General features: G+C 37.2%; 4 protein-coding genes across 6 annotated transcripts; all 4 read left to right on the forward strand.

Moving 5' to 3' along the window:
• Window positions 1–766: 766 nt before the first annotated feature.
• On the forward strand, window positions 767–4,314 carry LOC133746459 (paired amphipathic helix protein Sin3-like 2). Its single transcript, XM_062174643.1, has 6 exons — window positions 767–920; window positions 1,817–1,984; window positions 2,083–2,260; window positions 3,574–3,675; window positions 3,809–3,898; window positions 3,983–4,314. Exons 1-5 carry the CDS (start codon window positions 847–849, stop codon window positions 3,884–3,886), a joined length of 600 nt encoding a protein of 199 aa, XP_062030627.1. The 5' UTR covers window positions 767–846; the 3' UTR covers window positions 3,887–3,898; window positions 3,983–4,314.
• Window positions 4,315–6,067: 1,753 nt separating this feature from the next.
• On the forward strand, window positions 6,068–14,999 carry LOC133726474 (paired amphipathic helix protein Sin3-like 2). Of its 3 annotated transcripts, none has more exons than XM_062154021.1 (24): window positions 6,069–6,287; window positions 6,392–6,509; window positions 7,087–7,308; window positions 7,400–7,574; window positions 7,666–7,764; window positions 7,869–8,042; window positions 8,121–8,418; window positions 8,836–8,972; window positions 9,146–9,221; window positions 9,311–9,337; window positions 9,507–9,700; window positions 9,781–9,935; window positions 10,217–10,344; window positions 10,452–10,706; window positions 10,837–11,538; window positions 11,674–11,768; window positions 11,867–12,481; window positions 12,588–12,688; window positions 12,790–12,928; window positions 13,012–13,164; window positions 13,261–13,424; window positions 13,733–13,844; window positions 14,257–14,422; window positions 14,533–14,999. In XM_062154021.1, the coding sequence occupies exons 2-23, from the start codon at window positions 6,394–6,396 to the stop codon at window positions 14,386–14,388; spliced, it is 4,269 nt and encodes a 1,422-aa protein (XP_062010005.1). In that variant the 5' UTR covers window positions 6,069–6,287; window positions 6,392–6,393; the 3' UTR covers window positions 14,389–14,422; window positions 14,533–14,999. The 3 variants fall into 3 exon arrangements, with proteins under 3 accessions (XP_062010007.1, XP_062010005.1, XP_062010006.1); XM_062154022.1 differs by having other exon boundaries at window positions 14,536–14,999; XM_062154023.1 differs by lacking the exon at window positions 14,257–14,422 and having other exon boundaries at window positions 6,068–6,287.
• A 1,042-nt stretch (window positions 15,000–16,041) lies between these two features.
• Window positions 16,042–18,978, forward strand: LOC133726475 (uncharacterized). Its single transcript, XM_062154024.1, has 3 exons — window positions 16,042–16,335; window positions 16,531–16,597; window positions 17,895–18,978. The coding sequence occupies exons 1-3, from the start codon at window positions 16,276–16,278 to the stop codon at window positions 18,713–18,715; spliced, it is 948 nt and encodes a 315-aa protein (XP_062010008.1). The 5' UTR covers window positions 16,042–16,275; the 3' UTR covers window positions 18,716–18,978.
• Window positions 18,979–20,013: 1,035 nt separating this feature from the next.
• On the forward strand, window positions 20,014–21,425 carry LOC133726478 (probable galacturonosyltransferase-like 10). The gene is given in 2 exon segments (XM_062154026.1): window positions 20,014–21,184; window positions 21,187–21,425. Coding segments are annotated over 2 exon segments (1,143 nt in total). The 5' UTR covers window positions 20,014–20,119; the 3' UTR covers window positions 21,265–21,425.
• The last annotated feature ends 1,229 nt before the right edge of the window (window positions 21,426–22,654 follow it).

The following is a 22,654-nucleotide window of genomic DNA, read 5'->3' on the forward strand; positions in this document are numbered from 1 at the left end:
AATAAATAAAATAATATTAATTTAAATAAATATTATATATGCGGGCCGGTTCGGTTTTTACCGGTCGGTTATGAAACTAAACCTGGTTCCGAACCGTTAAATACCGGTCCGGTTTTTTTTTTTTTTTGCAGTATTGTTTCATCCGGTTCGGTCCCCGAACTAGAATTCCGGTACGGTTCGGTCGGTTTTTGACGTCCGGTTCGGTTTCTGCCCGCCCCTAGTAGAGACGGAGGCGGATGGTATCAAGATGGAAGAAAAAAAAACATATATAAATAGAAAAATAAAATTTTAAAGTTCTCACATGGAGTTGTAAATAGTAAATACCAATTCTTGGTTTTAAAGTAACAATATAAAAAAATTCAAAAAAAATATATATATATATATATATATATTATCTAGATCACACAATATTCTAAAAGAATATATTGAGATTTAAATACCAATAAGCATCGGCGAGATTCAAATCCTGGTGGTGGAGATTTCACACCTAGAGACTCTTACCAATTCAACCACTTATGGTAGTTAAATAAAAGTAAAAATATAAAACTACTTGAAAGGAAAAGCATGGGTAAAATAGAAATAAAGATAATTTGGCAAAAATGGTATTTATAATTAAGGAAGTCTGCATTTAATATTGTTGGTTGGAATACAGAAGCATAAACATATCTACTGTTCGGAGTAAAAGTCTGTTTTTTTGAGGGAGTAAAAGTTAAAAAGTTGAAAAATAACACAAACATGGCGATACGACCGAAGAAAAAAAAATAAAAAGCATGTAATATATATGTATAATAGACCCCCCCAAGACCCAAAACCAAAATTAATGTTGTTGGGTTTTGTTTGGCAGGGATGGCGGGAATACCAGACGATGTTCCCGTAGATTCTGAAATGAAAGCGCCTTCTGGTTCTTCTTCTGCTGACTCGTGAGTCTATTTTCCTCTACATGTTTTTTTTATTTTTATTTTTCCTGCTGAATTGTATTGTTGCTTTAATTTTGTATGGTTTCTTGGAATTTTTTTTATGCCATTGTGTTCTTTAAGATTTTGGCTTTGTTCCCATGTTTGTGACCTCAAATTTTGTTGATTTTTTCATTCAGTAATTTCACCTGTAATTGATTTGTTTGGTAATGCTTTGTAGAGAGTTCTGAACTTTGTTTCTGTTTTGTTGGTTTCTGAGTTGAAAATGAGGAGTAATTTGGTTTTTGAAGGGTTGAAGTGGAGTGATTGGTTGGTTTGGTGTCTTGGTTCTTGGAGATTTGGTGCGAGAGAGATGAAATCACCTAAAGAAGTTTACTTTTCTTTTAGGGCTTTGCTTAATTTGGTAAAGAGGATGTTGAGGAAGTAGTGTGGGAGAGAAATTTTTGATCTTTCATCTTCAGTTTCTGAAAAGTTGTAATCTTTTCCTTTTTCGGACACTAGGTTCGGCTAAAATTTATGAAGAACATATGGGTGGTAAAAATTAAAGAAGTTGTGTGTTGTAGTTTTTGAGGTTCCAGAATTTTAGGGTGCTTGTCTTTTGATTATATGTTGAACTCTTTGTTGTCATTTTGTTTAGGGCGTAGCTTAATTTGGTAGACAGAATGCCGAGGAAATAGTATTGGGAGAAACTTTTGATCTTTCATCTTCAGTTTCTGAAAATGTGTTATCTTTTTCCTTTTTAGATGACTAGGTTTAGCAAGAAATTTATGAAGAGTACATCAGTAGCAGATAGAAGTTGTATGTATAGAGTGAACACATTGTTGTTTTTGAGGTTCCGCGAATTTTGGGGTATTTCGTTAATTATATATATTGAATTTTGTCATTTTGTTTTGGCTGTGGAGAAATGGGCCACCCCGAATATCTGGAGGAGTAACTGGAAGACGAGTCGCATCAAAATTGACTGGTGAAGATGCTGTAGCGTATCTCAAAGCAGTGAAGGAAGTGTTTTCCGACCGAATAGACATATATGAAAGGTTTCTTGAGGTCATGAGAGATTTCAAAACTCATAGGTATCCTGTACCTTTAGTTTCTTTTTGTTCCCTTGTAATGCACATTGTTTTGTTGGTTTAGCTGCTGATGGATTTCTTCCATTATTCATGTCTCTCAGAATTTTCACAGTAGATGTCATTGCCAAAGTAAAGGAACTATTTGAAGGGCATAACAACTTAATTATGGATTTCAATACTTTCTTGCCAGAGGGTATTGAGATAAGCCTCGATGAAGTTGTGCCTCCAAAGAAGCCAGCTGAGTTTCGAGAAGCTATCGACTTTGTAAACAAGATAAAGGTGAATACTTATTCTTTTGAAGGAAGTGATTTTTGCCCTCCATATTTGTACATTTACACTGCTTTTGCTATTTCATTACTTATATCTTTTGGTTTCAAATTGCAAAACTACTCTTGCCTATCGACTTCTTTATATTAACCTATCAACATGGGAGCAGAAATGTTAGGTAGGGCTGCAATTTTCAATCCAGTTTTAGCTTGTAAAGAATCTTCGTCTTTTGAAAGAGGAACATAGAAGGAGTGACATAAGATATGCAAGAGGGAGATGGATGGGTTTACTGTTTGGGTGAAAGAGGAGATGAAATTATTAAATGCTTCAGATATTCAATAGGCAAGAGCAGTTAAAGACATAAAATTTGCGGGAGATGTTGCCTCCCTCAAATAGTCAAATGTCATTTTGCACCCGATTTTTTTATGTTGTTATATTTTTTTGAATTGAATTTTACTATTTTAGTTGTCAACACAGTCCTCACTTATTTTTTTCCTTATAATTTATCCCCCTCCTTAGTTATGCCATATGCGTTTCTTTTACCGTTCTGCTTCACATCTAACTCTTGCAACTCTTGATATTGTCTTCCATGAACTCCGTCTTTAGTTAGTACCAAAAACAAAGCCAACTAACTCCTCATATTCACAACTAGAGAACCAAAAGCCAACACAACTACGGTCCCGCCATATTCTCCATCTCCTGTCCAACACAGGTTTAATATATAACCAGATCCTTCATAACTAAAGAGATGTTCCTCAGTGGAGAAGCAGTGGGAATAGCGTTCCCACTGGATCCAGTCATCCAGGACCCCACTCTGAGATGATGGAGAGCTCTCCTGTATCTCTCATCACCCATTTCCCCCTCTGTAAAACAATTGTTGATTCATTCTCTCGTCCATGAACAATGTTGTTCTCTTCTTCATCTGTCATAGCTTGTTGCTTTTTAGATTTGGGCAGTTCGTCATGCTGTTGGTTTGGTTGTAATTGTACAGTTTGAAAAAAGAAAATGAGCATTATGCCACTGGATTCAGGGTGACTTGATCTAAAGGATATACATTTAATCAGTTTTATGGTTGATATTAAGGATAATTTTTATCTTTCCACAAGTAGGACTGAGCATTTTGGTAAAAGAAAAGGAGGGGCAGTATTGGTTATTGACATTATAGAATTAGTTTAAAATAATTGGAGTGTGTTTAACTTTGTGAGTGCTAATAACAGCTCTCTAGGAAATGTACATGTGTGGAGTGTGAATATTACTTACCCTTTATAAAATTAAGCATGAAGGTTTATTAATTGCATTTTGATTGATTGATTCTTGTCATACAGGAACGTTTCCGAGATGACGACAACCGTGTTTATAAGGCATTCCTAGATATACTGAACAAGTACCGAAACGAGGACAAGCCTATAACTGAGGTTTACCTTGAGGTAATTATATTTTATTTTTCGCTTGTTGAGTTTGGTGGTGTGATATAAATGGGTCTCATTTAGTACTTGTTTTGTTATTATTTTCTAGAAAATATGTTTCCAAATGTTCTGAGTAGTTTATATCAATCTTCAGGTTGCTGCTTTATTTAGTGACCAGCCAGATTTGCTTGATGAGTTCACTAAATTTCTACCAGATGCAAATCATGTCTAATATGGAGAGAAGGTTAGTTAATACATTATTCTTTTTGATGTTCCTGTTCCTGTTTTGTTTTTGTGTTTTTATTGGTCTGCTGGCTTCTTTCTACAGCAATGTGTATGCGGGATAGGAGTACAGCAGGGGTCGTGATCCTAGTCTTGATCATCCTAAACCGCATGATGGAAAAGCAGAAGGAGAAATTGGACCAATGGTGATAGAGAAAGCCTTGTGAATGTAGAATAGGGATAGGAGAAAGAGTGTGGAGAATTACAGTAGAAACTACAGCTTTGCTTGGTGGATTATCATTTCTTACCTCACCCCTCTTCATGTGTGCATATCTTTATATTTATCAGAGTATACATAGCGTTTGCTAATGAAAAACACAATCAAGGTTTGGTTTTCGATCAGAATCTTTGGCTTTTAAGCCACCATTTCATCTCTCACTTCTTTCTCTGGTGCAACCCTTCCCCTCTGTTCTGAGTTTTTAGTTTACTCTTCCTCTGTTCCTCATGTTCAAGCTGACTGCTGAAGGCCCAATGGTTTAAGGAAGGGGATTAATAATCTTTACAGTTTGACTGTGTCTGCACTTGGGCCATAAAAGCTTGTATATCTGTAATCTGTGTAACTAACATTGGTGGGTTCTTATTTGATGTATACGTGTACAACATGTATGCTGCAAACTCCCAAAGCATGCCATAAATTGCTACACTGTTTTATAGGGCAGCTTGGCTTAAGTTTAATATGGCAACAAGATAATGTTATCCACTTTATTTTCTAGGAGGATAAGGCCTATCGTAACCTTATAGTCCATACTAGATACTTAGATAGTAACTACATTATATTGGAGAATTCAATCTTGAGACCAAAAGGAAGAAAAAGAAAAAAAGAAAAGAAGGAATGAATCTAAGAAATCCAAGAAAAATGAAGAAATAAAAAGAAGGGATGCATTACATACTTGTATATCGACCCATATAGAACTGTAGACTTGTAGGACTAGTTTCATACAATTCGAGATCAGTTTACCACTAATTTCCAAAGGTTTGACTCTTAATAAGTGATTCTATGAATTAATAAAGTATAATACTTGATAATTGAGATACGCATAATCTTAACTTTAGTTCTAATTCACGAGAATTATAATTACCGAGCAGTTATTAATCACATCCTATCCATCACGTTACTTATCTATCTTTCTTACGTAATCTCGTCTTTCCCAATAAACAAAATCTTAGTTTACAAATCTTCTTTTAATGCACACCTTATACCTCTTTGTTGACCACAATATTTTGTATTATGGAAACTATTTCACGGATGCAGTGGTAGACTAGTTTCATGCAATTGTATATTAGTCCACCAATCATTAGAAATGATTTGACTTCCTAATAACTAATGTTCTCATATGGTAAAATTTCGTCATTAATTTTTTTCATATAAAGTCCATATACGCATAATCCGAACTTTAATTTATCTTAAACTCACCAAGATTCTAACCAACGAGCAATTATCAGTCGCACCTAATCCAACGATTTTACTTCATAATAACTACTTTTATTTTTTATATGACAAAGTTTTATAAAAAAATAAAAACTCTATAAATAAAGTCCGGATACTCATAATCTAAAATTTAATTCATTTAGATTCATTATAACTACAACGAACGAGCAAACAATTATCAGTCGTATTTGATTCACAGTTTCTCCCTAATATACCAGATACGCCGAATCGTCTTTCCAAACAAACAAAACCCAAGTTTCCAAATCTTCTTTGCAACACAATATATATATACCACGATCCATGACTTGTGAGTAGTCTCATCTCATTTTTCTTCCCAAGGTTTTAGTTCCATATACCTTGAGTAAGTTGGCTACACTGTCACAAAACCACTTCCAGAAACAAAGCATCATCACCAACCAAGCCCAGTCTCCTCCTCGTGCCTTTTCAGGTCAGAATCCTCTTACAAAAACCACTAAAATAATAAGGGAATCCCATGTCGCAGACTCAGAGGAAAAAACCACCGGGCTAAAAACAAACCCAGCCCGGCCCAAAGAAACACAGAGACACGAACAGAAGCGAAGCCATTTTCGAATTATAAACTGCGCAAGTTCCACGTACTTAAAAAGCTTTTTTTTTTTTTTTTGATTAACCACATTTCTAAATTTCTAATCGATATATATATATATAAAAAAAAAACGAGAAACTTGGTCTCTGCTCCTCTCGGCCTCCAAAAAAAAAAATTCACTTTTTTAACGTAAGAGAAAGAAAGGAAAGGAGAAAGAAGAAGACGATATCTCAAATCCTCTTCTCTTCTCTCTCTGTGTGTTTTTGATTTTCTGTTTCTTCTTGTTCTTCTCTATGTGAGTGATTGGAGTTAATTTTGTTACCGGCGAGAGATCTGTGAGCAGTAAAAAGAGAAAAAGTAACTATTTTGAACATTTTCATTTTGCAGAAAAATATATGGCTTGGTAGTTTGTTTTGGTTTAATCGTTGTGATTTGAGATTGTGTGTTTGGTGGTTTGGTAGGGATGAAGAGAATACGAGACGATGTGTACGGTGGTGGTGGTAGTGGTGGTGTTGGTGTTGGTGTTGGTGGTTCTTCTCAATTGAAACGGCCGGTTGTTGCTTCTTCGCGCGGTGACTCGTGAGTCTCAATCTCTCCCTCTCTCTTTGTGCTCTCTTGATTTTTGAAGTCTTGAATTGCTTGTATTTTTTTTTTTCATGTTGCGAAGATTTTAGGTTGATCATTATGCAATCGTAATTAGCTAAGGTGATTAGGTGTGGTGGATTTGATTTGAGTGTGCATGCGTGATCGTGTGAGTTTGTTCGATTTCAGTTTAATTGAGTAGTTTTTCGGTTTGGACGCTCGAATTGGAGTGATTCATGAAAGTTTAATAGGTGTTTTGAGTCGAGCAGATTTGGATTTCGAGAGATGAAATTGGATACGGGATTGGTATAAAGTTTAGGGCTTAGCTTAGTTTGGTCACAGAGAGAATGCCAATATTTCTCTACTGAAGAAAAAAGTTTCTTCTCAGAGTTCATTATGTTTGTGTTGTTGTTGGTGATTAGCCGCAAGCAAATAATTACCAAGAGCATGTAGGTAGCATAAATACTATAGGAGGAAGTTGTATGTACAGATATAACTGCATTGACATTTTTGATGTGCCATGTATTTCGGCGAATAAGTTGTTACATGCTGATTTATTATCAATTTGTGGCAGAAATGGGCCACCCCAACTCCAAGTACAAGGAGGAGGAGGAGGAGGTGCGGTAGGTGGAGTAATAGCTAGTGTTGGAGTAGCTACTGTTGGAGTAGGTGCCTCTCAGAAATTGACGACGAATGATGCTCTTACATACCTCAAAGAAGTGAAGGACATGTTTCAAGACCAAAGAGAAAAGTATGATATGTTTCTTGAGGTCATGAAGGATTTCAAGGCTCAAAGGTAGCACTTACCCGTAATCTTTTCCCTTGTAATAGATAGCTTGGTGATTTAGCTGCTGATGGATTTCTGCTAATATTACTGTCTCTTTCAGAACTGACACGACAGGTGTCATTGCAAGAGTAAAGGAACTGTTTAAAGGGCATACCAAGTTAATTTTGGGGTTTAATACCTTCTTGCCAAAGGGTTATGAGATCACGCTTGAGGAAGTGGAACCAAAAAAGACTGTTGAGTTCGAAGAAGCTATCAGTTTTGTAAACAAGATCAAGGTGAATATATAGTACGGTGTTTCTTTCTTTCCCCAATTCACCCACTAATGTTTATTACTGACTGTTTGATTGAGGGATATCTGTCCTGCAGAAACGTTTCCAAAATGATGAGCAAGTATACAAGTCATTCTTAGACATACTGAATATGTATCGAAAGGAGCACAAGGACATAAATGAGGTTTACCAGGAGGTAAATTTGATGGTTTAATGGCTTTGAGTCACTGTTCTCTTCTTTTTTGGCCCTCAGAAAATATTCCTCCCCATGTTCTTAGTAGTTTTTATGTCAACTTTCAGGTTGCTTCTCTATTTGATGACCAACCAGATTTGCTGGATGAGTTCACCAGATTTTTACCAGATACGTCAGCAACAACTTCAACTCATCAGGGGCAATATGGCCGCAATGCATATCCCCGTTTGAATGAGCGGAGCTCTGCTACACCAACTTTGCGGCCAATGCCTATTGACAAGGTAATTACATTAGACTCGACTTATTTTCCGTTTCTGTTTTATAGTCATTTTTAATTGTGTGCTGGCTTCTTTTTACAGCAACGTAGGCGGGATAAGATTACTGCTCATGGTGATCATGATATTAGTGTTGATCGTCCTGAGCTAGATGATGACAAAGGAATGATGAAAGTAGTGAAGGAGCAGAGAAAGCGTTTTCCTGAGAAGGAGAATAGGGATAGGAGAATTCGTGACCATGAAGATAGAGAAGTAGAGACTGATAACAACAGGGACTACAACTTGCAGCGTTTTCCAGAGAAAAGGAAATCTTCCAGGAAGGTTGAAGGTTTTGGAGCGAATGCTAACTTTGCTCCTTATGATGACAAAGATACCTTGAAGAGTGAGTCAGTCATGCTATACAAATGTTTGCAGTCAGTAAATGGCAATCATTTTCTAAAATTTGTTTCATTTTTTGTTTGTTAGTCTTGTTGACATATCATAGGTTGCAAAGTGCAAATTGTTTGTGTTTTTTGGGTGCTGGGAAAAAGATACCTAAGATGTGAAACTGATACTTGGTCTGAAAGTTCGTTAATAGGCTTGCTTGTATAAATATTTGTTCATAAACCATAACAAGCTCTTATTTTCCTGTTTTGTGTTAGTAATTGCGGAAAATTTTCAAATAGCAAGTTGTTGTACCTTTTGCTTACTTTTATTAATTTTCAGTACACCATCAGGTGGCGGTTTTTCAAAGTTCTAACAATTTTAGCATCTTTTCATGAAGCAACTGTGCTTATGGTGATCTCTTATTTTATCTCAGGTAAGTACAGCCAGGCATTCGGTTTCTGTGATAAAGTTAAGGAGCGCTTGTGCAGCCAAGATGACTACCAGGCATTTTTGAAGTGCCTTCACATTTATAGCAATGGCATTATTAAAAGGAATGATTTACAAAATTTGGTAAGTGCTACAATGCTGCGCTCAATAACTCAACGCTTCTAAAGTCACGCATCATCTGCTTACATTTTGAGTGCACACAATCCCTGATCTTTTTTTGATACAGCGTTGTCTTTTAGCCAAAGAAAATAGTATTCATGATGATATTGCTTCAAGTTTAACCCTGTCCATCTCAGGTGACTGATTTATTGGGGAAGTATCCAGATCTTATGGAGGACTTTAATGATTTCTTGGAGCGCTGTGAGAATATTGGTAACTGTCAAAACACCATTACTTTTAAGTTGTTTTCTTGTGGTTCTTTATGGTTTAGGTTGTATCTGATTGGATATATATATTTGCAGATGGGTTCCTTGCTGGTGTAATGAGAAGTAAGTATTGTAATTCTTCTTTTACTGTAGTATTACTTATATCTATTTATCTGTTTTTGTTAGAATAATTCATCTTCTAAATGGCATATATGAGTTGCCATGTGATTTATCAGGAAATTCTGTTTCCTCTGTAATTTGAGAACCCTCATGGCTAAATTGTTCATTGCAGAATCTCTGAGTAGTGATGGTCATTTATCGCGATCAGTGAAGGTAGAGGACAAAGACAAGGAGCCAAAGCGTGAAATGGAGGGAGTTAAAGAAAAGGAAAGATACAGGGAGAAGTATTGGGCGAAATCTATTCAAGAGCTTGACCTCTCTAACTGTGAACGTTGTACTCCAAGCTATCGCCTTCTTCCAGAAGATGTATGACTTAGTTGTATTTTCATATATGACTATATATCATATCTTTGGTGAGCAACTCATTGGTGCTTGTCACTTTGCAGTATCCAATACCCTCAGCAAGCCAGAGATCAGAACTTGCTGCTCAGGTCTTGAATGACCATTGGGTATCTGTGACTTCAGGAAGTGAAGATTACTCTTTTAAACACATGCGCAGAAATCAATATGAAGAAAGTCTTTTCCGTTGTGAAGATGATAGGTAATTTTGGTATATGTCTATTTTTGTTAAAATTTTTGGATTTCACAATATATGGTGATAAAGTACAAAGTGAATATGTAACTTTTCATGCTCAACATTTTGGTATATATTTCCATGATGACGAGCTTGCATACAATTTCTATTACACATTGACGTAGATTTGTTTCGATCTTGTAATATATGTTTTTTATAGCTCATTTAATGTATCATTAACTTTATAATGGTGATACGTTCTCTCTTGTATGGAAACTTATCTTGCTTTTGATGTTTGGAAATTTTAGGTTTGAGCTAGATATGTTGTTGGAGTCAGTAAGCTCAACTTCTAAGCGAGCAGAGGAACTGTTGAACAGCATGAATGAAAATAAACTCAGTATGGAAACTCAAATTCATATCGAAGACCACTTTACTGGTTTGTATCTATAAGCTGTTTTACAATTCCTTAAATATTGAGCATTTAATTCTGGTATTCATCTGTGCTGGTTTTTATTTTATTTTATTCTATTCTTTTTGTTGTAGCTCTAAACTTAAGGTGCATTGAACGTTTATATGGTGACCATGGTCTTGATGTGATGGACATACTGCGGAAAAGTCCAACGCTCGCTCTGCCAGTCATATTAACTCGCCTGAAACAGAAACAAGAGGAATGGACAAGGTGTAGAGCGGATTTCAACAAGGTTTGGGCTGATATATATGCCAAAAACCATTACAAATCACTTGATCACCGAAGCTTTTATTTCAAGCAACAAGATTCAAAGAACTTGAGCAGCAAATGTAAGTTCTTTAATTTTGAAGGTTATGGTCAGCTGCATATTTAATCTTTTTATCTTTCTTGAGCTCTTATCCTTTTGTGATTTGTTTATAATTTCTTCTTCATTTAAATTCTACTCTCCTTTATAAATAGATTTGGTGGCTGAGATCAAGGAATTGAAAGAGAAAAAACAGATAGAGGACGATATTCTTCTGGCTGTTGCTGCTGGAAACAGGCAATCTATAGTTCCACATCTGGAGTATGAATACCTTGATATCAGCATTCATGAGGACTTGTATAAACTTGTCGAATATTCATGTGACGAGCTTAGCTCAACAAAAGAACAGTTAAATAAGGCTATGAGACTTTATACTACCTTTTTGGAGCCAATGTTGGGCATTCCTTCTCGGCCTCATGGTTCAGAGGATGATGAAGATGTGGACAAAGCTAGGAAGGGCGCTATGAATTGTACTGCATCAAGCAATGGAGAAAGTGATGGAAGTCCCGGTGGTGAGACTACCATGGTAAATTTTAAGCAGCCTAAATCTGGGGGTAATGAAGATGAAAATGCTTTAGCAGATGTGGAAAGTTCTAGGAATAGTTTGGCTAATGGGGATACCTTAGCCAAAGAAGATGGCAGTTGCGACGCAGATAATGCCTGCAGGGATATTTCAATCTGTAATAACATTCGGGTAGAGAAAGAAGTCAAAGAACAGAAGAATATGAGTATCCCTGATAAAATGCATGGGTCAAGTAAACCGGTTGCCTCCATTGATCGAGTAGGCAATTCCAATGCATCATTTGCAGTTGGAGGAGAAAATAACCATGGAAGAATCAGCTTGGAAGTGACATCAGGTCTGTATTTCGTTACTTTTATCCCTGTTCCTTAAGTCTTGTTATGTGTTTGTTCTTGAGCCACCTATGCTTTGATATATTTTTGCTTCTGGAGTTGCAATAATACTGAAATTCTTGGTTTGTTTTTAATTTAAGGGTCTGTTGCAACTACCTCAAGACCCTACGACTCCATTAGTGAAAATGAGCAATCAAAGAAAACTAATGCTGATCCTGCTGTTCCTTCATCAGAGGTATGATTCTGGAGTATTGGCATCTTTGAGGTTCTCAGTTTAGTTGATGATATCAACTGGTTTTGTATTAGGTACTGATATTCAATTTGGTGCTTCAGGGTGGTGATATTGTAAAACCTGCTTCATTTGTTAATGGGGTGTTTACAGAAAGCACTAAAGTCAACAGTCGTCATGAAGAGTCTGTTGGGCCCTCCAAAATTGAGAAGGAGGAAGGTGAATTATCACCGGTCGGTGATTATGGGGAGGATAACTTCGTTGTCTCTGGAGACGCTGGGGTGCAGGCTTTGCCTAAGGAAAACCATGGTGTTGAAAGACAATATCAATCTGGAAACGGGGAAGAAATTTTCTCTCAGGATGCTGGGGAAAATGATGCAGATGCTGATGATGAAAACAGTGAAAATGTTTCTGAGGCTGGTGAAGATGCCTCTGGCAGTGAGACAGCTGGTGATGAGTGTTCCCGAGAAGAGCATGGAGAGGAGGAGGATGCTGAACATGATGACGTTGATGGTAAGGCTGAGAGTGAAGGTGAGGCTGAAGGGATGGCTGATGGGCACCTTGTTGGAGATGGCTGTTCTTTGCAATTGCCAGAACGTTTTCTTATGTCTGTGAAGCCTCTTGCAAAGCATGTATCGGCACCTTTAGTTGACGAAAAGAAAGACTCTCGTGTTTTTTATGGAAATGATAACTTCTATGTGCTCTATAGGCTTCATCAAGTAAGTATACACTTTTCTTTTCTTTTTTTAATTGTTTGCATTGAGTTCATTTCTGTATATAAGTGCTAGAGATATACTTATAGCCGGTTTTCTTTGAATATGCCAGATTTTATACGAAAGGATTTTATCTGCAAAATCAAATTCAGTAGGAGCAGAAACTAAGTGGAGAACTTCCAAGGATGGCAACCCTCCAGATCTTTATGGCAGGTATTTTCACACCAACTATGATCTTGTATATAGATTGTAATTGTGGCAACTGCCCAAAACATTTTTATCTTGGGTGATTTATTCTCTTATTTACTGTGCAGGTTTATGGGTGCACTGTACAATTTGCTTGATGGGTCTGCTGATAATGCAAAATTTGAGGATGAGTGCCGAGCTATTATTGGAAATCAGTCGTACATCTTATTCACGTTGGACAAGTTAATATATAAATTTGTTAAACAGGTATGCTTACTTTGTTTTCTATGGTAGGTGTGTTTTTTCTTGTCTTTTTCTGCCAGTGTTCTGAATTGGGGTTCTTTATGCAGCTTCAAACAGTTGCAACTGATGAGATGGACAATAAGCTTCTTCAGTTATATGAATATGAAAAGTCTCGGAAAAAAGGGAAGCTAATTGATTCTGTCTATTTTGAAAACACACGTGTCCTTGTTCACGAGGAGAACATTTACAGATTGGAATTCGTAAGTCATCCGACACTCGTCTTCCCAAACCCCGAAACCCTAAATTTGCTTTTCTGTCTGATTTGATGATATATTTTCTTTGACTTCTCTTTGTAGTTCTCTGCACCCTCCCGGCTGTCCATCCAGCTGATGGACAGTGTGAGTGAAAAGCCTGAGGCGTCGGCAGTTTCTATGGAACCTAATTTTTCATCTTATCTGCACAATGATTTCCTGTCACTTTATCCTGGCAAAAAGGAGCCGCATGGAATTACCCTGCAGAGGTGATAATGTGCTCTTCTGATTTTACATTGTATTAGAGGGTAACATTAGGTGTCTAGGCACTTAGTATCTTATTTAATATTGTTTAGGACCCTATTTCTCTGTCATAATTGTGGTTTTTTGTAATCCATTCTTTAATGGTTCTCAATTTATATGGATAGCAAGAAGTTTTAATACATGCATGAAATTATTATACTTCTTCAAAGAAACATAGTAGTAACTAGTAAATGAAGTATTTTAACTGATGTAGTTCCTATTTGTTCTCTTGCTCATATCATTATACGTAACTTGCTGTTATACTCTTTTCCAGAAACAAGCGCAAATATGCAGGGCAAGATGAATCCTCGGCGTTTTCCAATGCCATGGAGGGTGTTCAATTAGTCAATGGGTTGGAGTGTAAAATTGCTTGCAACTCATCCAAGGTATCTCATCTCTTGCCTTTGCATGCTCGTTAAATTACTTATCACCCTTGGCTTGTTGACAATACAAACAATCAATTGCCAAGTGTTTTGGAAAGGACTTTTCATATGAAAGCATCATTTCATGTTCTATATATATGGTCATCCAGTCGACCTTTTAATATGCTCTCTTTATATATGATCAAACTAAAAAGTGATGGTCTATAATAAGGCAACCAGCAGTACTAAGAGGGATCTCTGTCTTCAAGAATAAAAGGAAGTGTAACCGAAAGAAAACCATTAACCTTATTTATTTTATTTTATTTTCCTTTTGGGGAGGGGGATATTGTAAGCACAGCTGTGGAAATAATATTTATACATTTACATGCATGTTATGTTCCCACGGAGCTCTATTCATCACAGTATCATGTGGCAGATCTCTTATGTTCTCGACACAGAAGATTACTTCTTCCGTATGAGAAGGAAAAGGAGAAAGTCAGAGTCCAGATCACCATATTGTGATCAGATGAGGGTACAGCGGTTCCACAAATTCTTGTCCGTCTCATAATAGCTTAGAATTCCTTTGAGATTGGACGCTCAAGGTAGACCCAAAAAAAATGTTGTTGAAACTCTTGTAGAAAATGTCTTTCATTATTTTTCATCTGCTATACTTGGTCAGAGTGAGATCTAACCCCTGTATTTTCGTCTGTAGAAGCCATAGTCGCAGTGAAACAAAAAAGACTTCCTTGAGGTGACATCTACTTGATTTCCAAACAGACCGGAGAAAGAGAATGGCCTGGACATATAGCTTGTTGTGGTCAGAAGAGTGGCATATGTTGTGTATATAAGGTTGGTGTATGATAATTCCGTAGAAAAGGTACTCTTGTTGATCTTGTCGTAGATAGGACCCTTCTTAAACACACCAAGTGTAACAGAAATTGGTGAGGTAGCAGAAAAGCCCCGAGTTTGCTCTTACCTTTATATACAAGTCAGCTTCATACCCAGCAAAATTTGCAGGCATTTCTGCATCACTATTCTTTTTGCACCAGAAAGTTGTTGTTTTTGCAGATCAGGTTATTTAAGTTGCAATGTAAAATAGTGTAACAGTATTGTAACATTAGTAGCTTACAACTCAACTCAGTTCTTCATCTAATAATATATTGTTCTGCTTTGGAAAAATCTGTGGGTTCGTGGTAATTTTGATATCTATTTTACCAGGATACAGTTTTTTTTTTTTTTTTTTACTTGTAGTTTTTAACAATGTTGGTTAAATCTGGGTGGACAATAAGTCTGTGATGTGGTTACGATAGATTGAACCAAACACGTGGGGCCATGACGTGTCCTCGTATATGCAAAAGTGAAACGGACTCCTCGATTTAGGATCCACTTTTAGCCATGCCCAACTTTCTCACTCCACTGGAGACTTTGAGAGGCTTCAGCTCCGCCACATTACTCGTATTTGTTTTTACAGAAATGCCCTTCGCAACTTGAAAATTAACTATTGTTACATACTTGTATTTGAAATGGATTTAAATTTTCCCCAAATGTTCTAATTATTCTACTTCAAGAATGATCAGTGCAAAATTGTGCGGTGCTAATTGCTAAATCTTTTAATATTCTGATTGTAGCTGTTGTTAACTTGTTATTCTCGTTAGTTGACCAACTAATGGGCTCTTTACACTTATAGTTGAGACCGACTGATTCTTTAACACTTGCAAAAACAACAAAGTAGGTGGTCATTTGCCGTACTTCTTCTTAAGGCATCGTGCATGTTCACATCTCCTTGCATCTTCGTGTGATCTCAGATTTTTATTTGATTCATACTTATCACAATCGCATTATGGTCTTTCTAATTCACAAAGTTTTATTTGGAGTAGTGTTTCTCTTGCTTTTATTATTGATGTACTGAACAAAGAGAGTTATCCTAATTCGGCTATGTATTAAAACTCTGTCTCACTCCAAAAGAAAAAGCTAATGTTAAAAGAGAAGTGATCTTGAACGCTCGACGTTTCTGCTATACCACCGGTGCATGCCTCTTTATTTAATCTCCATCATTACTATTAAATCCAAAAATAAAGTGACCATAAAACCTCTTAGGTACATCATGCAAAACTCAAATTTTTTTGAAAAATCCCATGACAAAAAAGCAAATCCGAGACATCCCAGGGGCATTATGGTAACTGAAGAACCTATATAAAACCGGCGGGGAGAGGAGAGTGTGTAGTGTTATTAAGAGCGTGGGAAGAAAATCTCGTTAAAAAAGAGGAGAGAGAGAGAGAGAGAGAGAGGAAGAAACGCAAAGCAGGGGCATTCGTGACATCCACTCCCTCCCTATCTCTGCCCCCATTTTTCTCTCTTTCAATTTTTTCCCCCAATCCCAAATCCCCTCTTCTTTTTTCTATCTGGGTTTTCTTCTCCCAACAACTTGGGGGGTTTTTCTCAATCAAATATCACAATGGATTCTATCTCTTCCTGCTCTCCTGTTATCCCCAAAGACATGGCCAAGAAGAAGAGGGTAAGCCCTCTCAATTTTTCTTTCCTTTATCTCATGTGTGTGCATGTGTGAGAAAATGTTGCGGGAAATGGAAGCGAAGATTGAAGATTGAGTTTTTGAATGATGGATTGGCTAATTTGTGAACATTTTACATTAAAAGATTATATTTTTGGGGATTGAATTATGTTCTTACTTTGATTTGGTTGTGTTTCTCAGACGAACCGGTTAGCGAAATTGAAGCAGAGCAAGCTCGATGTTCGCCGTGAGCAGTGGCTTTCACATGGTATGTTTTCGCATTCTCTAAAAATTTTGTTTTTTTTTTTTTTGGAGAATAATCCAATTGTATTTTTTGGGGGAAAGAGTTTTGTTTTGTGGCTTTCCAAGTATAAGTTTTGATTCTCGATAGGAACAGAGTTGTGTTTAATCAGTTTCGGATGGCCTTTTGTAATAAATCGACCTAGTTTGAGAGTAAAATTAAGGTAATTTGCTTGGTAGAGGTGAAATTCTTCTTGAATCAATGTTTTTTTTTTTATTTGGATGCGGAAATTGGTATCAGGTATATTTGTGTATATGATCTTAGTATATCTGCTTATGCTGCTCAAGTCTGTGCGTGGATGTAGAATAGATGAATAGTATGTTGGGTTGTTGGTCATAAACCCTAAATTAGATAAGAAAATATTAGTTTTTCATGGAAGTTTTAGGGTTTAGCCTTTGTTCAGTTGAAGTAAAGCTCGTCTCTTTGGCAAGAGTTCAGGGGTTTTTGATCATAAACCCTAAATATCAATAGCAGGAAAAAAAAAAGAGTGTCTTTTATCATTTGAGTTGAAGTATAGCTGATCACTTTAGCAAGAGTCATGTAGTTTTGAGTTTTTGATGGTTGTATCGCTACCACTGACATACTCAATGTATGTATGGAGATATCTCTTTCCTGACTTCACTTTGTTCAGTTGAAGTAAAGCTCGTCCCTTTGGCAAGAGTTATGAACTTTTGAAGGTTGTATTTCTACCAGTGACATGCAAGAGTTCAGGAGTTTTTGATGATCATAAACCCAAACATCAATAGCAGGAAAAAAAAAAAAAATCTTTTATCATTTGAGTTGAAGTATAGCTGATCACTTTGGCAAGAGTCATGTAGTTTTGAGTTTTTGATGGTTGTATCGCTACCACTGACATACTCAATGTATGTAAGGAGATATCTCTTTCGTGTCTTCAGTAAAGGTGTCAAGCTTTCTTATAGAATTCTCTGATTTCTACAATTCCAGATAGAATATAGGTGGCCTAACTTCTGACTTGATTATACTTATGTGTCCCTTATGGACTTAGTAATTGTTACTTAGACTACCTTTTCTTATTTTCACAGACCCAAACACAGTATCTGAGATGAACTATTAAACTGATGATATGATTTTCTTCCCCTGCCCCTGCTCACTAAGACACAGAAGCTCACAAGATTCACTATTTATTGTATTCAAGTTTCATGTATGTTTGATGATAATGGAATTTGTCTTTCCCTTCCTCTGAAGTGTAATTTTGTCTTTTATTTTAATCTTGTATGAACAATTTATTTGGTTTGTAATGCAGTCAAAAATAAAGGGCCCAAGGTGAATGCTGATCGGAGTGATGGATCTCCTACATCATTTATTCACGTACATAATGAGCGAAAAATATTATTGGACAATCTGGAAACAAGTTCAACAGGAGGGTCAATTGATAATTCAAGCATCCATGACAGTGATGTGGAGTCTCTGCTGAACAGCCCTTATGGAAGCAGTTTGGATCGAAGTGATTCAGTAAAGAATCTTAATGAGAGCAGCAACAGTGGGTGCTCGGAAAATGTCAGCAAGGAGGACGCAGACGATGGGTGTCTGGATGACTGGGAGGCTGTGGCAGATGCTTTGACTGCAGATGACAATCAACATAACCATCTGTTTGGTTTTCCTGCCACAACTGAAGTGAGGGTTGAACCCACGGGTCCAGAACTCTGTATTAAGAATACTGGAGCAGAGTTATCAAAACCAGAGAACGGAAACCTAGGTCCCGAGTCACGAGTGAACACTTGTGCTTGGAGACCTGACGATGCTTCCCGTCCTCAGAGTCTGCCAAACTTGTCAAAGGAGCATAGTTTCCCAGTGCAGTCAGACTGGCATTGTGGTCATGGAACCATTGCCTGGACATGGCAAAGCATTGTTCCCCAGCCTTCGTCATGTCCTATATGCTATGAGGATTTAGATATCACAGACTCAAGCTTTCTTCCATGTTCATGTGGTTTCCGGCTATGCCTCTTTTGTCACAAAAGGATTTTAGAGGCAGATGGGAGATGTCCAGGCTGCAGGAAGCAGTATGATCGTGTAAATGAGGTTATGAGCTTTAATGGAGGAGCTACAACTTTTAGAGTAGCTTGATCTTGCACTGTGAGTATTTAGATCCATCCTAGAAAGAGTCTCTGTTTCTTTAAGTGTGTGTATATTTCGGCTTCTCTCTTTACATTAACGAAAATAATGAAAATGCTGGGTATAGTGATAGAACTGAACTTGAAACTTTGTGGAGTCCCAACTCCTGTATGATGTTGCATATGTCAATGTAGGAAACAAATGCAGTTATATGAATACATGGGATGGTATAGACTTCCTAAATAAGAAATTCAAGTTTATCTGCCTTCTTTTTACTTGTTCTGCTTGATTCTTGGTAATAATAGTCAAACTCATTATCTTGGATTCTTGTTATTTTCTACTGTGGAGCTGCCAGTTGGTGGTGTCGAGGCAAGTGCCCAAGGCCATTGTTCTTGTTCTTGTTCTTGAGGTCCGTGAGTTAAGGTGGTTGCCGCCCAATCGGTATTTGTATAAGAATTTTAGGAGCCCAAAATATTCGACTTGCTGCTATTCTAATTTAGCACAGAAAATATTCTCATTTCTTGCCTTAATATTTCTGGTGACCTGAATAAAGAAAAAAAGAAACAGAACATACCACCCTGCAGGTGGTCACAGCTGTCCATGTGACCTCTTGTTATTCTTGGAAGCTATGTTGTTTTGTTTCCCTTCTCTTTTCGATAAATATTTTGAAACTTTCTTTGAGCTAATATACAATACTGATTTCGTATGTGACTACGTGATATCATACTCATAGCTATAGTTATTATAACTATAGCTCCTTTTGTGCTCAACGCATGGTTCCGTCTTTAAATTAATAAACATAGATTTTTAAGCTAATAAACATAGATCTCTCACGCGACATATACGGTGTCATAGTCTTTAACTTTAGTAACAAGTTTTTGAAATCTCAAACCTCTCATTTCCATTTGTCAAACATTAGAGTGAGTCCAGCACTCCAGCCTAGGTTTAATCCAAGAGGGACTTTTATTCACGTAAGATTCTGGAAACTATTATAAATTTCTCCACTTCCAATTCACACCTAATAAAAACCAATAATTTATTTCTTTATTTGGTCAATAACTCGATAATAAACGTAAAATTACATTTTCTGTGGTTCTTAATAAAATAAATATACGTTCATAGCATGTGGTCACATGTCAATAAGCAATAGGAGGCCTAATAAACGCACCAACCTGATCAAACCACGTGGTCACATGGCTTTCCTCTTCTTGTACACACCTCGAAGCTTTCCAGCAAATTTTATGAAAAAGACCGAAAGCACCAAGAAAATTCCAACATTCAAACTAGAAAATTGCAGACGCGTTTTTCTGTTGCACATTTTTATAAGACGTGTTGGGTTTGCGCTTCGTTCTCATTGACCATTTCACTACATATACTCGTTCATCTCCTCTCTTTCTTCTCATTTCGATTCCCATAATGTTTCAAAGAACCATCTTCTTGGTTCTCTTCTTCTTGCTCGCTTCTTTGATCACCATTCCCACACATACACATGCAATCCGATCATTCCCGGAAAGAGTAGGGGTTTCCATCTCGCACCAATTCTCGGAGGCTCCCGAGTACGCCAATGGATTCAGCTGCCCTGTTTTGGGTGGAGACAGCTTTCCAAAGACGTGTGATCCCTCTCTTGTTCATATTGCAATGACTATTGATTCCGAGTACTTGAGAGGCACGATAGCTGCAGTCCACTCTGTTCTCAAGCACGCTTCTTGCCCTGAAAACATCTTCTTCCACTTCATCGCCTCGGATTCCAGTCCGCTCAGTTCCGAAGACCTTACTCGAGTTGTCCACTCCACGTTTCCGTCTCTCAGTTTCAGAGTTTATCAGTTCAAGGAGAGCCTAGTCAGTCATCTGATTTCATCTTCCATTCGTCAAGCTCTTGATAACCCCTTGAACTACGCAAGAAGCTACTTAGCCGATTTGCTAGACTCTTGCGTGAAGCGTGTGATCTATTTAGACTCTGATGTTATAGTTGTTGATGATATAGCCAAGCTGTGGAGGATAACTTTATCAGGGTCCAGAGTTATTGGTGCTCCGGAGTATTGTCACGCAAATTTCACCAAGTACTTTTCGAATGGATTTTGGGCCGATACGGAAATGTCTAGAGTTTTTGAAGGGAGAAGTGCTTGTTATTTCAATACAGGTGTGATGGTGATGGACTTGGTGAGATGGAGAGAGGGTGATTATACGCGGAAGATTGAGAGTTGGATGGAGATTCAGAAGGAGAAGAGGATTTACGAGCTGGGTTCTCTACCGCCTTTTTTGTTGGTCTTCGGTGGAGATGTAGAGGCTATTCACCACAGATGGAACCAACATGGGCTTGGTGGTGATAATGTGGTGAATAGTTGCAGGTCTTTGCATCCAGGTCCTGTGAGCTTGTTGCATTGGAGTGGGAAAGGGAAGCCATGGTCAAGGCTTGATTTGGGAGAGGCTTGCCTGGTTGATTTTCTATGGGCGCCTTATGATCTCTACAGACACCATGATCATCATCTTCACCACCACCATCATCAACACAATCTACAGCTATTGGACGTTTTGTAGAAAATGATTCTTTGTTTGATTAGTCCATTATTGATTTGATTCAATTCATTGATAGGATATGTATATATATAGAGGAGAGATTGAACATGTAAACAGAGTGAAACTGTGGAGCGCATTGTTCCATTTGAGCCAAAGTAACATATTTTTGGAGATCTAGCTTATGTTATTCTCAAATTCTTGATGATCTGCTATGTTGTCCACGCATTTGGTCCTTGGTTTTTAACTTTTATTTGCGCAGAATTATTAATTAAACAGAGATGTTTTTGCAAGATATGTCATTGTTAAGATGGAGATGTGCCATAGGCACCACCACAATCTTTCTAATACTTCTTGTCTCAATCAACTTATTACTGTTGCCAATTTGTACAGAGATGCCAGAGAAGTAGAGAACCAATAACTTCTTGTGGACACTCCCCCCAAAAGTTGTTGAAATCATCAGTTCTTCAACTACTTTTACAAAGAAACTTGAATGAACAATTTCAAATTATCAGACAATTTTATAAGATTTGTTTCGTATGCATATTGCCTCCAAAGTAAGGGCTTAGCTAGATTCCGGAGCACTCCAGATCTAGACCAAGCATGAAACTCCAAAATATGGGTTTACGTACCATGCCTCCTAGATTGGTCAAAGCAACACCAAAGCTTGAGGCTAAAAACGCGGTTGCTTTCTGTACGCGTTGTACCGACAAGTAGTAACATGTATCCAAATGTGTAACGTTCGATCTATACATGTATAGTTATGTATTAAATCTAACCAATATATGCAACGAATTAAAAGAACACATTGCCTTGAGAATTTAGATTAGGTTACCAATTAGTATACTAAATAATAACTCAAGGCTTGAGTTCAAGTTTCTTATTTCTGGGTTTAGGATTTTACTTAGAAATTAACAAAGTTAAACATGTGATAATAATTGAATGGAATCGCACTTATGTTTAGTCACTAATTCACTATTATATCTAGATCCAAAGATAGACAATAAAACAACTCAAATTTATATATAATTTTTTCCATCGTTCTAAATTCAAGGGAGCCCGATCATATTTTCTTGCCTCAGTTACTGAGCAAGTGATCAATCACCACTGACAAGACCTAATATAGTACTCAAGAGTCCAGAGTGGCTGCTCCAGCCTACAAGGAGCCAAGCTAAGAACTTCCTAATTTTTTTAAAAAAATAATAATAATAAGGAGCCAAGCTAATATTTAAAAAACATATAATTGTCACACCCCTTTTTGAAGGATAATACATATTTCCCATGCAACATAGTCATATGGTATGAAGAACAGAAGGAGAGAATCCTAGCTTCTCTCCTCCAATAGCCGCACAGGTTCTTCTCAGTACTATCAACGCTCGTCTGGTGGCAACAAGACGCCAACGCCAATTTTAGTCGCGCTGACTTTGTGGTGTCACT

This window comes from Rosa rugosa, chromosome 1, assembly GCF_958449725.1.
Source record: "Rosa rugosa chromosome 1, drRosRugo1.1, whole genome shotgun sequence".
Classification (NCBI taxonomy): Eukaryota; Viridiplantae; Streptophyta; class Magnoliopsida; order Rosales; family Rosaceae; genus Rosa; species Rosa rugosa.